This window comes from Crinia signifera, chromosome 8 (genome assembly GCF_055691185.1).
Source record: "Crinia signifera chromosome 8, ASM5569118v1, whole genome shotgun sequence".
NCBI classification, from domain to species: domain Eukaryota; kingdom Metazoa; phylum Chordata; class Amphibia; order Anura; family Myobatrachidae; genus Crinia; species Crinia signifera.
The window spans coordinates 177,297,462-177,314,565 of NC_139224.1; the positions used below are offsets into that span (position 1 = coordinate 177,297,462).

General features: G+C 52.7%; 1 protein-coding gene across 1 annotated transcript in view; it reads right to left on the bottom strand.

The window, feature by feature from the left end:
- SSX2IP (SSX family member 2 interacting protein) overlaps nt 1-17,104 on the bottom strand; it is a 53,920-nt gene that overhangs the window by 34,017 nt on the left and 2,799 nt on the right. Inside the window, 1 exon segment of the mRNA XM_083157876.1 lies at nt 5,219-5,295. Coding sequence (XP_083014002.1) covers nt 5,219-5,255 — 37 coding nt within the window. The 5' untranslated portion in view covers nt 5,256-5,295.

Here is a 17,104-nt window from a genome sequence, read left to right on the forward strand (position 1 = left end):
ACAATGCTGTGTCCCCTATCTGCTCAGTTACCTCAGTCTCTCATGGTGCACGTCCCCTATAGCCAGCACACAGGTCCTGTTCTAGTGACTACGTCTCATCTCTGCCTGATACAATGCTGTGTCCCCTATCTGCTCAGTTACCTCAGTCTCTCATGGTGCGCGTCTCCTATAGCCAGCACACAGGTCCTGTTCTAGTGACTACGTCTCATCTCTTCCTGATACAATGCTGTGTCCTATCTGCTCAGTTACCTCAGTCTCTCATGGTGCGCGTCCCCTATAGCCAGCACACAGGTCCTGTTCTAGTGACTAAGTCTCATCTCTTCCTGATACAATGCTGTGTCCCCTATCTGCTCAGTTACCTCAGTCTCTCATGGAGCACGTCTCCTATAGCCAGCACACAGGTCCTGTTCTAGTGACTACGTCTCATCTCTGCCTGATACAATGCTGTGTCCCCTATCTGCTCAGTTACCTCAGTCTGTCATGGTGCACGTCTCCTATAGCCAGCACACAGGTCCTGTTCTAGTGACTACGTCTCATCTCTGCCTGATACAATGCTGTGTCCCCCATCTGCTCAGTTACCTCAGTCTCTCATGGTGCGCGTCTCCTATAGCCAGCACACAGGTCCTGTTCTAGTGACTACGTCTCATCTCTGCCTGATACAATGCTGTGTCCCCCATCTGCTCAGTTACCTCAGTCTGTCATGGTGCGCGTCTCCTATAGCCAGCACACAGGTCCTGTTCTAGTGACTACGTCTCATCTCTGCCTGATACAATGCTGTGTCCCCTATCTGCTCAGTTACCTCAGTCTCTCATGGTGCGCGTCCCCTATAGCCAGCACACAGGTCCTGTTCTAGTGACTACGTCTCATCTCTGCCTGATACAATGCTGTGTCCCCTATCTGCTCAGTTACCTCAGTCTCTCATGGTGCGCGTCTCATATAGCCAGCACACAGGTCCTGTTCTAGTGACTACGTCTCATCTCTGCCTGATACAATGCTGTGTCCCCTATCTGCTCAGTTACCTCAGTCTCTCATGGTGCGCGTCCCCTATAGCCAGCACACAGGTCCTGTTCTAGTGACTACGTCTCATCTCTGCCTGATACAATGCTGTGTCCCCTATCTGCTCAGTTACCTCAGTCTCTCATGGTGCGCGTTCCCTATAGCCAGCACACAGGTCCTGTTCTAGTGACTACGTCTCATCTCTGCCTGATACAATGCTGTGTCCCCTATCTGCTCAGTTACCTCAGTCTCTCATGGTGCGCGTCCCCTATAGCCAGCACACAGGCCCTGTTCTAGTGACTACGTCTCATCTCTGCCTGATACAATGCTGTGTCCCCTATCTGCTCAGTTACCTCAGTCTCTCATGGTGCGCGTCTCCTATAGGCAGCACACAGGCCCTGTTCTAGTGACTACGTCTCATCTCTGCCTGATACAATGCTGTGTCCCCTATCTGCTCGGTTACCTCAGTCTCTCATGGTGCGCGTCTCCTATAGGCAGCACACAGGTCCTGTTCTAGTGACAACGTCTCATCTCTGCCTGATACAATGCTGTGTCCCCTATCTGCTCAGTTACCTCAGTCTCTCATGGTGCGCGTCCCCTATAGCCAGCACACAGGTCCTGTTCTAGTGACTACATCTCATCTCTGCCTGATACAATGCTGTGTCCCCCATCTGCTCAGTTACCTCAGTCTCTCATGGTGCGCGTCCCCTATAGCCAGCACACAGGTCCTGTTCTAGTGACTACGTCTCATCTCTGCCTGATACAATACTGTGTCCCCCATCTGCTCAGTTACCTCAGTCTCTCATGGTGCGCGTCCCCTATAGCCAGCACACAGGTCCTGTTCTAGTGACTACGTCTCATCTCTGCCTGATACAATGCTGTGTCCCCTATCTGCTCAGTTACCTCAGTCTCTCATGGTGCGCGTCTCCTATAGCCAGCACACAGGTCCTGTTCTAGTGACTACGTCTCATCTCTGCCTGATACAATGCTGTGTCCCCTATCTGCTCAGTTACCTCAGTCTCTCATGGTGCGCGTCTCCTATAGCCAGCACACAGGTCCTGTTCTAGTGACTACGTCTCATCTCTGTCTGATACAATGCTGTGTCCCCCATCTGCTCAGTTACCTCAGTCTCTCATGGTGCGCGTCTCCTATAGCCAGCACACAGGTCCTGTTCTAGTGACTACGTCTCATCTCTGCCTGATACAATGCTGTGTCCCCTATCTGCTCAGTTACCTCAGTCTCTCATGGTGCGCGTCCCCTGTAGCCAGCACACAGGTCCTGTTCTAGTGACTACGTCTCATCTCTGCCTGATACAATGCTGTGTCCCCTATCTGCTCAGTTACCTCAGTCTCTCATGGTGCGCGTCTCCTATAGCCAGCACACAGGTCCTGTTCTAGTGACTACGTCTCATCTCTGCCTGATACAATGCTGTGTCCCCTATCTGCTCAGTTACCTCAGTCTCTCATGGTGCGCGTCCCCTATAGCCAGCACACAGGTCCTGTTCTAGTGACTACGTCTCATCTCTGCCTGATACAATGCTGTGTCCTATCTGCTCAGTTACCTCAGTCTCTCATGGTGCGCGTCCCCTATAGCCAGCACACAGGTCCTGTTCTAGTGACTACGTCTCATCTCTTCCTGATACAATGCTGTGTCCTATCTGCTCAGTTACCTCAGTCTCTCATGGTGCGCGACCCCTATAGCCAGCACACAGGTCCTGTTCTAGTGACTACGTCTCATCTCTTCCTGATACAATGCTGTGTCCCCTATCTGCTCAGTTACCTCAGTCTCTCATGGAGCGCGTCTCCTATAGCCAGCACACAGGTCCTGTTCTAGTGACTACGTCTTATCTCTGCCGGATATAATGCTGTGTCCCCTATCTGCTCAGTTACCGGAGTCTCTCATGGTGCGCGTCCCCTATCGGCAGCACACGGATCCTGTTCTAGTGACTACGTCTCATCTCTGCCTGATACAATGCTGTGTCCCCTATCTGCTCAGTTACCTCAGTCTCTCATGGTGCCCGTCCCCTATAGCCAGCACACAGGTCCTGTTCTAGTGACTACGTCTCATCTCTGCCTGATACAATGCTGTGTCCCCCATCTGCTCAGTTACCTCAGTCTCTCATGGTGCCCGTCCCCTATAGCCAGCACACAGGTCCTGTTCTAGTGACTACGTCTCATCTCTGCCTGATACAATGCTGTGTCCCCTATCTGCTCAGTTACCTCAGTCTCTGATGGTGCGCGTCTCCTATAGCCAGCACACAGGTCCTGTTCTAGTGACTACGTCTCATCTCTGCCTGATACAATGCTGTGTCCCCTATCTGCTCAGTAACCGGAGTCTCTCATGGAGCGCGTCTCCTATAGCCAGCACACAGGTCCTGTTCTAGTGACTACGTCCCCTATATGCCTGATACAATGCTGTGTCCCCCATCTGCTCAGTTACCTCAGTCTCTCATGGTGCCCATCTCCTATAGCCAGCACACAGGTCCTGTTCTAGTGACTACGTCTCATCTCTGCCTGATACAATGCTGTGTCCCCTATCTGCTCAGTTACCTCAGTCTCTCATGGTGCGCGTCTCCTATAGCCAGCACACAGGTCCTGTTCTAGTGACTACGTCTAATCTCTGCCTGATACAATGCTGTGTCCCCTATCTGCTCAGTTACCTCAGTCTCTCATGGTGCCCGTCCCCTATAGCCAGCACACAGGTCCTGTTCTAGTGACTACGTCTCATCTCTGCCTGATACAATGCTGTGTCCCCTATCTGCTCAGTTACCTCAGTCTCTGATGGTGCGCGTCTCCTATAGCCAGCACACAGGTCCTGTTCTAGTGACTACGTCTCATCTCTGCCTGATACAATGCTGTGTCCCCTATCTGCTCAGTTACCTCAGTCTCTCATGGTGCGCGTCCCCTATAGCCAGCACACAGGTCCTGTTCTAGTGACTACGTCTCATCTCTGCCTGATACAATGCTGTGTCCCCTATCTGCTCAGTTACCTCAGTCTCTCATGGTGCGCGTCTCCTATAGCCAGCACACAGGTCCTGTTCTAGTGACTACGTCTCATCTCTGCCTGATACAATGCGGTGTCCCCTATCTGCTCAGTTACCTCAGTCTCTCATGGAGCGCATCTCCTATAGCCAGCACACAGGTCCTGTTCTACTGACTACGTCTCATCTCTGCCTGATACAATGCTGTGTCCCCTATCTGCTCAGTTACCTCAGTCTCTGATGGTGCGCGTCTCCTATAGCCAGCACACAGGTCCTGTTCTAGTGACTACGTCTCATCTCTGCCTGATACAATGCTGTGTCCCCTATCTGCTCAGTTACCTCAGTCTCTCATGGTGCGCGTCTCCTATAGCCAGCACACAGGTCCTGTTCTAGTGACTACGTCTCATCTCTGCCTGATACAATGCGGTGTCCCCTATCTGCTCAGTTACCTCAGTCTCTCATGGAGCGCATCTCCTATAGCCAGCACACAGGTCCTGTTCTACTGACTACGTCTCATCTCTGCCTGATACAATGCTGTGTCCCCTATCTGCTCAGTTACCTCAGTCTCTGATGGTGCGCGTCTCCTATAGCCAGCACACAGGTCCTGTTCTAGTGACTACGTCTCATCTCTGCCTGATACAATGCTGTGTCCCCTATCTGCTCAGTTACCTCAGTCTCTCATGGAGCGCATCTCCTATAGCCAGCACACAGGTCCTGTTCTAGTGACTACGTCTAATCTCTGCCTGATACAATGCTGTGTCCCCTATCTGCTCAGTTACCTCAGTCTCTCATGGAGCGCATCTCCTATAGCCAGCACACAGGTCCTGTTCTACTGACTACGTCTAATCTCTGCCTGATACAATGCTGTGTCCCCTATCTGCTCAGTTACCTCAGTCTCTCATGGTGCCCGTCCCCTATAGCCAGCACACAGGTCCTGTTCTAGTGACTACGTCTAATCTCTGCCTGATACAATGCTGTGTCCCCTATCTGCTCAGTTACCTCAGTCTCTCATGGAGCGCATCTCCTATAGCCAGCACACAGGTCCTGTTCTAGTGACTACGTCTAATCTCTGCCTGATACAATGCTGTGTCCCCTATCTGCTCAGTTACCTCAGTCTCTCATGGTGCGCGTCCCCTATAGCCAGCACGCGGATCCTGTTCTAGTGGCTACGTCTCATCTCTGCCTGATACAATGCTGTGTCCCCCATCTGCTCAGTCACAGGGCCCTCACACTGTAGGTTACCTGAGTCTCTCATGGTGCGTGTCTCCCAGTCGCCCATAGCCGGCACGCGGGTCAGTGATGAGTCATCCAGACATTACCTAGAAATAAATGCAGATGTCAGTGGAGTATAGGAACCTAACAGGGTATATTACATATGGCGGGCAGGTATACGGGATGCCAGCAGCTGCCCCGCACAGGAAACATGGAGCCATTCTCTGATTTTCCAGGATGCAGATTAGAAACGGTCACGGGAATCACCCATGTAACACGCACTGGATGATTCCAGGCCTATTACATGTATGTGAGGAGACCGCGCCTGCAGGGACCCACTACAGTGCAGCTTGCTGTAATTACTGTCTGCATATCCTGACGCTGTACAATAACATGCCAGTGCCTCAGGTGGATGGGATACATGTAGGGGACAGCCACCTGCGGGTCATGTTAGTTCAGGAATCAGCATGAGATCCTGCAGAGGACGACACCCCCCATAATATAACAGGGAAGCATGCAGGCCAGGAATAGACGTCCTACAATCCACTTACAGACCAGTAATCCCTCCAGATGGCTCTGCACTAACCCCACACACAGGACTAAGTCCCAGCACGCGTGCTCACACGTATGACAAACATCGCAATACCGGCCTTTGTCAGACCGATGTAACCAACCGGCCGGGTCTGCAGCTACCAAATCGTGTTCAATGTGGAAACATGAAAACTTCTGTGCCGAAGACCAGGAACGTAATATAATATCAGATATACAGGAAGGAGCGTGGGAATAGCAGCAGAATCCCATACACTCATTTCTACAGCGTACAGTGACTGGTCTCTGCGGTCCAATGTGAGCCATACAGGACTGCGCTCTGTGATCCTGCTGGGCTAGAGGATACAGTGCCCCAGACTATGGGAACGCTACAGGTCAGACAGACCCGGCATAGGGGCATATAGACAGGCTCTACGTACTTCCAGGCCTACACCGGGGTCTATGGGCTGGTGATGCAGCAATGCGGGGGTACGGTCCAATGTGAGCCATACAGGACTGCGCTCAGTGATCCTGGGGGGCTAGAGGATACAGTGCCCCAGACTATGGGAACACTACAGGTCAGACAGACCCGACATAGGGTCATATAGACAGGCTCTACGTACTTCCAGGCCTACACCGGGGTCTAAGGGCTGGTGACGCAGCAATGCGGGGGTGCGGTCCAATGTGAGCCATACAGGACTGCGCTCAGTGATCCTGCGGGGCTAGAGGATACAGTGCCCCAGACTATGGGAACGCTACAGGTCAGACAGACCCGGCATAGGGGCATATAGACAGGCTCTACGTACTGGGTCTAAGGGCTGGTGACACAGCAATGCGGGGGTGCGGTCCAATGTGAGCCATACAGGACTGCGCTCAGTGATCCTGCGGGGCTAGAGGATACAGTGCCCCAGACTATGGGAACGCTATAGGTCAGACCCGGTATAGTGGCATATAGACAGGCTCTACGTACTTCCAGGCCTACACCGGGGTCTATGGGCTGGTGACGCAGCAATGCGGGGGTGCGGTCCAATGTGAGCCATAGAGGACTGCGCTCAGTGATCCTGGGGGGCTAGAGGATACAGTGCCCCAGACTATGGGAACGCTACAGGTCAGACAGACCCGGTATATGGGCATATAGACAGGCTCTACGTACTTCCAGGCCTACACCGGGGTCTATGGGCTGGTGACGCAGCAATGCGGGGGTGCGGTCCAATGTGAGCCATACAGGACTGCGCTCAGTGATCCTGCGGGGCTAGAGGATACAGTGCCCCAGACTATGGGAACACTACAGGTCAGACAGACCCGGCATAGGGGCATATAGACAGGCTCTACGTACTTCCAGGCCTACACCGGGGTCTATGGGCTGGTGACGCAGCAATGCGGGGGTGCGGTCCAATGTGAGCCATACAGGACTGCGCTCAGTGATCCTGGGGGGCTAGAGGATACAGTGCCCCAGACTATGGGAACGCTACAGGTCAGACAGACCCAGCATAGGGGCATATAGACAGGCTCTACGTACTTCCAGGCCTACACCGGGGTCTATGGGCTGGTGACGCAGCAATGCGGGGGTGCGGTCCAATGTGAGCCATACAGGACTGCGCTCAGTGATCCTGCTGGGCTAGAGGATACAGTGCCCCAGACTATGGGAACACTACAGGTCAGACAGACCCGGCATAGGGTCATATAGACAGGCTCTACGTACTTCCAGGCCTACACCGGGGTCTATGGGCTGGTGACGCAGCAATGCAGTCCAATGTGAGCCATACAGGACTGCGCTCAGTGATCCTGGGGGGCTAGAGGATACAGTGCCCCAGACTATGGGAACACTACAGGTCAGACAGACCCGGCATAGGGTCATATAGACAGGCTCTACGTACTTCCAGGCCTACACCGGGGTCTATGGGCTGGTGACGCAGCAATGCGGGGGTACGGTCCAATGTGAGCCATACAGGACTGCGCTCAGTGATCCTGCTGGGCTAGAGGATACAGTGCCCCAGACTATGGGAACACTACAGGTCAGACAGACCCGACATAGGGTCATATAGACAGGCTCTACGTACTTCCAGGCCTACACCGGGGTCTATGGGCTGGTGACGCAGCAATGCGGGGGTACGGTCCAATGTGAGCCATACAGGACTGCGCTCAGTGATCCTGGGGGGCTAGAGGATACAGTGCCCCAGACTATGGAAACGCAACAGGTCAGACAAACCCGGCATAGGGGAATATAGACCGGCTCTACGTACTTCCAGGCCTACACCGGGGTCTATGGGCTGGTGACGAAGCAATGCGGGGGTGCGGTCCAATGTGAGCCATACAGGACTGCGCTCAGTGATCCTGGGGGGCTAGAGGATACAGTGCCCCAGACTATGGGAACGCTACAGGTCAGACAGACCCGGCATAGGGGCATATAGACAGGCTCTACGTACTTCCAGGCCTACACCGGGGTCTATGGGCTGGTGACGCAGCAATGCGGGGGTGCGGTCCAATGTGAGCCATACAGGACTGCGCTCAGTGATCCTGGGGGGCTAGAGGATACAGTTCCCCAGACTATGGGAACGCTATAGGTCAGACCCGGTATAGTGGCATATAGACAGGCTCTACGTACTGGGTCTAAGGGCTGGTGACACAGCAATGCGGGGGTGCGGTCCAATGTGAGCCATACAGGACTGCGCTCTGTGATCCTGCGGGGCTAGAGGATACAGTTCCCCAGACTATGGGAACGCTATAGGTCAGACCCGGTATAGTGGCATATAGACAGGCTCTACGTACTGGGTCTAAGGGCTGGTGACACAGCAATGCGGGGGTGCGGTCCAATGTGAGCCATACAGGACTGCGCTCTGTGATCCTGCGGGGCTAGAGGATACAGTGCCCCAGACTATGGGAACACTACAGGTCAGACAGACCCGGCATAGGGTCATATAGACAGGCTCTACGTACTTCCAGGCCTACACCGGGGTCTATGGGCTGGTGACGCAGCAATGCGGTCCAATGTGAGCCATACAGGACTGCGCTCAGTGATCCTGCGGGGCTAGAGGATACAGTGCCCCAGACTATGGGAACACTACAGGTCAGACAGACCCGGCATAGGGTCATATAGACAGGCTCTACGTACTTCCAGGCCTACACCGGGGTCTATGGGCTGGTGACGCAGCAATGCGGGGGTGCGGTCCAATGTGAGCCATACAGGACTGCGCTCAGTGATCCTGCGGGGCTAGAGGATACAGTGCCCCAGACTATGGGAACACTACAGGTCAGACAGACCCGGCATAGGGTCATATAGACAGGCTCTACGTACTTCCAGGCCTACACCGGGGTCTATGGGCTGGTGACGCAGCAATGCGGGGGTGCGGTCCAATGTGAGCCATACAGGACTGCGCTCAGTGATCCTGGGGGGCTAGAGGATACAGTGCCCCAGACTATGGAAACGCAACAGGTCAGACAGACCCGGCATAGGGTCATATAGACAGGCTCTACGTACTTCCAGGCCTACACCGGGGTCTATGGGCTGGTGACGCAGCAATGCGGGGGTGCGGTCCAATGTGAGCCATACAGGACTGCGCTCAGTGATCCTGCTGGGCTAGAGGATACAGTGCCCCAGACTATGGGAACACTACAGGTCAGACAGACCCGACATAGGGTCATATAGACAGGCTCTACGTACTTCCAGGCCTACACCGGGGTCTATGGGCTGGTGACGCAGCAATGCGGGGGTACGGTCCAATGTGAGCCATACAGGACTGCGCTCAGTGATCCTGGGGGGCTAGAGGATACAGTGCCCCAGACTATGGAAACGCTACAGGTCAGACAGACCCGGCATAGGGGCATATAGACAGGCTCTACGTACTTCCAGGCCTACACCGGGGTCTATGGGCTGGTGACGCAGCAATGCGGGGGTGCGGTCCAATGTGAGCCATACAGGACTGCGCTCAGTGATCCTGCGGGGCTAGAGGATACAGTGCCCCAGACTATGGGAACACTACAGGTCAGACAGACCCGGCATAGGGGCATATAGACAGGCTCTACGTACTTCCAGGCCTACACCGGGGTCTATGGGCTGGTGACGCAGCAATGCAGTCCAATGTGAGCCATACAGGACTGCGCTCAGTGATCCTGGGGGGCTAGAGGATACAGTGCCCCAGACTATGGGAACACTACAGGTCAGACAGACCCGGCATAGGGTCATATAGACAGGCTCTACGTACTTCCAGGCCTACACCGGGGTCTATGGGCTGGTGACGCAGCAATGCGGGGGTGCGGTCCAATGTGAGCCATACAGGACTGCGCTCAGTGATCCTGGGGGGCTAGAGGATACAGTGCCCCAGACTATGGAAACGCTACAGGTCAGACAGACCCGGCATAGGGGCATATAGACAGGCTCTACGTACTTCCAGGCCTACACCGGGGTCTATGGGCTGGTGACGCAGCAATGCGGGGGTGCGGTCCAATGTGAGCCATACAGGACTGCGCTCAGTGATCCTGGGGGGCTAGAGGATACAGTGCCCCAGACTATGGGAACGCTACAGGTCAGACAGACCCGGCATAGGGGCATATAGACAGGCTCTACGTACTTCCAGGCCTACACCGGGGTCTATGGGCTGGTGACGCAGCAATGCGGGGGTGCGGTCCAATGTGAGCCATACAGGACTGCGCTCAGTGATCCTGGGGGGCTAGAGGATACAGTGCCCCAGACTATGGGAACGCTACAGGTCAGACCTGGCATAGGGTCATATAGACAGGCTCTACGTACTTCCAGGCCTACACCGGGGTCTATGGGCTGGTGACGCAGCAATGCGGAGGTGCGGTCCAATGTGAGCCATACAGGACTGCGCTCAGTGATCCTGCTGGGCTAGAGGATACAGTGCCCCAGGGCCAGACTATGGGAACGCTACAGGTCAGACCCGGTATAGTGGCATATAGACAGGCTCTACGTATTTCCAGGCCTACATGGGCTGGCGACGCAGCAATGCGGGGGTGCGGTCCAGACAGCGCAGGTGTGTCTGTACCGTTTGTGCGACTGGCCACGTGACAGAGGAAAAACACAGTAGGGATGGCTCATGGCTGATGTTGAATACTTTTGCCATCGATGGAGGCAAACGATCTGGTTCTCCCCCATCGAGGGAATAGCAAAACAATGTTTTGCTTTTTTTTTTTTCTTCAAAGTGCTAGCTCCACCCCCGACACTCGCGAAGCCCCGCCCCTGCCCACAGGCCAATCAATAAAATACATGGATGACCATCAATATGTAAAAATTAATCGATGGTCATCCATTGCATAGTTAAGCACTATCGATGGCCAGTTGCAGAATTTAATCGATGGCAATGGCAACTATGGCCATCCCTAGAACAGGAGGTCTTTTCCTGTAAGCTACAGACAGCAAAAACTACAACAGATGCTAAATTAGAGCAATAATGCACAATCTATATGAAATAAAAGTTAATTTAAACACAACAAGCAGAAGTACTTCCCGCACTGCAAACAGTGACATCACAGTCAAAGGGAAGGCCGCTGTGTACCCCAGACCGCAAGGCAGTCCGGGGTACACAACTGTAATACTACTAGTAGTGAGATATAGATAGATATACTGTATATAACACCACACACACACACACACACACGGGAGTTATACCTATACAAGGAAGGTATGCACGTGTGCCCACACACTCCTCTTGTGTACTCACCTACTCCGAGGACTGAATACATGCATGTCGACCAATGTATACCCCACCGCCATCTCACCTCACACAGAGGGGTGCAGGGCGTCTCAGTTATTGGCGAGGTGACATACTGCTCAGTGGGACAGGTGACAGAATGGAAGTCATGTCATTAAGCACTGACTACTTCTAGAACTTATTCTGATGGTACACCTGCTACAGACTGATATACCCTGATACAGGGAACCAGAGGGCAGAATCACATAACATATATACACGAGATACAGGAACCCCACTTACTGTGATGTCAGCATACAGCCCGAGCAATGTGCAGCCTGTGTCCCCTGCGCTGGGAGATAAGCTGCTTACATGGAGCACAGCCCACACGTCACACCCCTCCCTGTGCCCTGTGTCACCAGCCGGCCCTCCCTGGGCGAGACAATGACAGGCTACAGTCCCCGCAGCTCAGCACCAGGCCAGCCAGACCCCGGCTAATACACTGTATACAACACAATAGGCTGCGGGGGATATACAGAACTAGCAGAGAGCTACATATAGGTTTACTAATAAAGGTGCAAGTCACCACTTCTACATGTGCAGCGAGTGCAATATATCAAGCAGTGGGAAAGGGGAGACATTGCCCATAGCAACCAATCCGGTCTACCTATTATTTCACAGGGTATCTGGATGGCTGACCGACAATGTCAACACAAATATGGTCAACAAGCGTTAACACAAAACAAAAACGTCTCTCCCTTTCCATGCATCGGCCTTCTCAGTGTCATCTAGACCAGTTCTGTCAGCTGTCACACCCATTTCCCAACCACGGTCCTCAAGGCACACCAACAGTGCAGGTTTAGTGATATCCAGGCTTCAGCACAGATGGATAAATCAGAATCACTCAGGTACTAATTAAGTCACCTGTGCTCAAGCCTGGATATCACTAAAACCTGCACTGTTGGTGTGCCTTGAGGACCGTGGTTGGGAACGCCTGGTGTACTTGATAAAAACTTCTCCATTCATTTCACTGCATGATACATCTCCCTTCTAAATCAGTTCTATCCATGAAGAACACATTAAATGTTCCAGTCAGGAACAGAATGTGATTTGTGAATCCTCAAATCAGCCCAGGAACCCCCCAGCTGTCCCAGGAGATGACCTTCACACTAACTGTCCAGCATTTCAGGACAAGTCCCTTTACAACAGATCAGCTGTAAAAACACTGGTGTGATACAGCTGTCACTGCCGATGTGGGCACATATATAGTGTGTAGATGTATATCAGCCATGACAGTAACACCACAGACAGGTGACATCAATGACACGGATTGTCTCATTACAATGACACAAGGCGTGGGACAGCTCAGGCTAGAGAAGAGCCACCATGACACATAATGCGGGTGAGGAGCGAAGGCTAGCCCGCCTGGTCCTATCCCACAGCACATAATGCTGGTAAGGAGTGAAGGCTAGCCCGCCTGATCCTATCCCACAGCACATAATGCTGGTAAGGAGTGAAGGCTAGCCCGCCTGGTCCTATCCCACAGCACATAATGCTGGTAAGGAGTGAAGGCTAGCCCGCCTGGTCCTATCCCACAGCACATAATGCTGGTAAGGAGTGAAGGCTAGCCCACCTGGTCCTATCCCACAGCGACCACAGCACATAATGCAGGTGAGGAGCGAAGGCTAGCCCGTCTGGTCCTATCCCACAGCGATTACAGTACATAATGCGGGTGAGGAGCGAAGGCTAGCCCGTCTGGTCCTATCCCACAGAAGAGCGACCACGACTAATAATGCAGGTGAGGAGCAAAGGCTAGCCCGTCTGGTCCTATCCCACAGCACATAATGCTGGTAAGGAGTGAGGCTAGCCCGCCTGGTCCTATCCCACAGCACATAATGCTGGTAAGGAGTGAAGGCTAGCCCGCCTGGTCCTATCCCACAGCACATAATGCCGGTGAGGAGCGAAGGCTAGCCCGTCTGGTCCTATCCCACAGCGATTACAGTACATAATGCGGGTGAGGAGCGAAGGCTAGCCCGTCTGGTCCTATCCCACAGAAGAGCGACCACGACTAATAATGCAGGTGAGGAGCGAAGGCTAGCCCGTCTGGTCCTGGCACAGACGGCTGGAATCCTTACTGCTGGCCTGATAGGAAAGCATCGGAACACACCGGGCATCGCTGCTCACCGCATTAAGTGCTGCGCAGCCGCACATTGGACAGATGCCCATCGGAGCCCTTGCAACTCCCTGAGCGAGGCTATGATCTCACAGAAGGGACGTGTGAGCTGCGACACTGGCACCAGGACTGCTGTGGCATGCACAGACATGACTGCATTTCTGCCACACTCCCTGTGTCAGTCACTGCAAGCGGCATCACTACAGTACCTTATCAGGTGCAGGACGCTGTGCAAGCAGTCAGCCAATAATCACCCAGGTGTACGAATCTGATCAGGACCAGAGTGCCCAGGCTGCCCCCTGCCCACCACCACAAGTGCCTACAATGGTCTGATGAACCACATCTTTACATCATATGCCCAAGCAGTGGTTTATTTATTTATAGCCGATGGGCGGTATTTCATGCCCTACCATCCCTTTTGACTGCCGACCTTGCCCATGTTGACCTAATGACCCAGTCGGCCTAGCACCATGTTGACCATCAGGAACGCCGACCCTACGAGCCATACTCATGCAGTTACCCAGGGTGGATTCAGCACCAGAAGTACTATGGCCAGGCAGCCAGCCGGCAGAGGCAGCGCGATGCTCTGGGCAATGTGCTATTGATGTTACCCTGACACGTACCACCTGCCTACAGACCACATTTATATAAGCGTATTGGGATCCAACATCAGCACAGAGACCCAAGCCAGGAGCCGGCGGTGACAGACAGCCCAACTGGGCGGGCACATGTAACTGCTCCTCCCAGTTATGACTTGGATTCTAATTCCTCAAACTCCTGGAAAATCTGTGATACCAGCTGGAAACCAGTCCGAGCCATGGAATCCCCACCTCGCACCATAAAGGACTGCCAGCATTTGCTGCCAAGTACACCACAGGTTATAGAACAGGCAGGGACCCAGGTGACCCCTATATAACTATACAGCAGGTGTAATGCAGGTGACCCCCTATATCACAGGTCTTCAACCTGTGGCCCTCCAGATGTTGTGGAACTACATGTCCCAGCATGCCCTGAGGGTTTTTTGGCATGCTCTTATAGGAAAAAAATGTGGCAATGCATGTTGGAACATGTAGTTTCACAACATCTGGAGGGCCACAGGTTGAAGACCCATGTCCTATATAATATAACCATGCAGCAGGTGTAATGCAGGTGACCCGTATATAACCATGCAGCAGGTGATACAGGTGACCACTATATAACTATACAGCAGGTGATACAGGTAATCCCTATATAATATAACCATGCAGCAGGTGATACAGGTAATCCCTATATAATATAACCATGCAGCAGGTGTAATGCAGGTGACCCCTATATAACCATGCAGCAGGTGTAATGCAGGTGACCCCTATATAACCATACAGCAGGTGATACAGGTAATCCCTATATAATATAACCATGCAGCAGGTGTAATGCAGGTGACCCCTATATAACCATGCAGCAGGTGTAATGCAGGTGACCCCTATATAACCATGCAGCAGGTGTAATGCAGGTGACCGCCTATATAACCATGCAGCAGGTGTAATGCAGGTGACCGCCTATATAACCATGCAGCAGGTGTAATGCAGGTGACCCCTATATAACCCATGCAGCAGGTGTAATGCAGGTGACCCCCTATATAACCATGCAGCAGGTGTAATGCAGGTGACCCCTATATAACCATACAGCAGGTGATACAGGTGACCCCTATATAATATAACCATGCAGCAGGTGTAATGCAGGTGACCGCCTATATAACCATGCAGCAGGTGTAATGCAGGTGACCGCCTATATAACCATGCAGCAGGTGTAATGCAGGTGACCGCTATATAACCATGCAGCAGGTGTAATGCAGGTGACCCCTATATAACCATGCCGAAGGTGTAATGCAGGTGACCCCTATATAACCATGCCGCAGGTGTAATGCAGGTGACCCCTATATAACCATGCCGCAGGTGTAATGCAGGTGACCCCTATATAACCATGCAGCAGGTGTAATGCAGGTGACCCCTATATAACCATGCAGCAGGTGTAATGCAGGTGACCCCTATATAACCATGCAGCAGGTGTAATGCAGGTGACCCCTATATAACCCATGCAGCAGGTGTAATACAAGTGACCCTTATATAACCACCCATGCAGCAGGTGTAATGCAGGTGACCCCCTATATAACCCATGCAGCAGGTGTCATGCAGGTGACCCCTATATAACCATGCAGCAGGTGTCATGCAGGTGACCCCCTATATAACCATGCAGCAGGTGTAATGCAGGTGACCCCCTATATAACCATGCAGCAGGTGTAATGCAGGTGAACCCCTATATAACCATGCAGCAGGTGTAATGCAGGTGACCCCCTATATAACCATACAGCAGGTGTAATGCAGGTGACCCCTATATAACCCATGCAGCAGGTGTAATGCAAGTGACCCCTATATAACCCATGCAGCAGGTGTAATGCAGGTGACCCCTATATAACCCATGCAGCAGGTGTAATGCAGGTGACCCCTATATAACCCATGCAGCCGGTGTAATGCAGGTGACCCCTATATAACCATGCAGCAGGTGTAATGCAGGTGACCCCTATATAACCCATGCAGCAGGTGTAATGCAGGTGACCCCTATATAACCCATGCAGCAGGTGTAATGCAGGTGACCCCTATATAACCCATGCAGCAGGTGTAATGCAGGTGACCCCCTATATAATCCATGCAGCAGGTGTAATGCAAGTGACCCCTATATAACCATGCAGCAGGTGTAATGCATGTGACCCCCTATATAACCATACAGCAGGTGATACAGGTAATCCCTATATAATATAACCATGCAGCAGGTGTAATGCAGGTGACCCCTATATAACCATGCAGCAGGTGTAATGCAGGTGACCGCCTATATAACTATGCAGCAGGTGTAATGCAGGTGACCCCTATATAACCATGCAGCAGGTGTAATGCAGGTGACCCCTATATAACCATGCTGCAGGTGTAATGCAGGTGACCCCTATATAACCATGCCGCAGGTGTAATGCAGGTGACCCCTATATAACCATGCCGCATGTGTAATGCAGGTGACCCCTATATAACCCATGCAGCCGGTGTAATGCAAGTGACCCTTATATAACCATGCAGCAGGTGTAATGCAGGTGACCCCTATATAACCTACAGCAGGTGTAATGCAGGTGACCCCTATATAACCATGCAGCAGGTGTAATGCAGGTGACCCCTATATAACCCATGCAGCAGGTGTAATGCAGGTGACCCCTATATAACCCATGCAGCAGGTGTAATGCAGGTGACCCCTATATAACCCATGCAGCCGGTGTAATGCTGGTGACCCCTATATAACCATGCAGCAGGTGTAATGCAGGTGACCCCTTTATAACCATGCAGCAGGTGTAATGCAGGTGACCCCTATATAACCCATGCAGCAGGTGTAATGCAGGTGACCCCTATATAACCCATGCAGCAGGTGTAATGCAGGTGACCCCTATATAACCCATGCAGCAGGTGTAATGCAGGTGACCCCCTATATAATCCATGCAGCAGGTGTAATGCAAGTGACCCCTATATAACCATGCAGCAGGTGTAATGCATG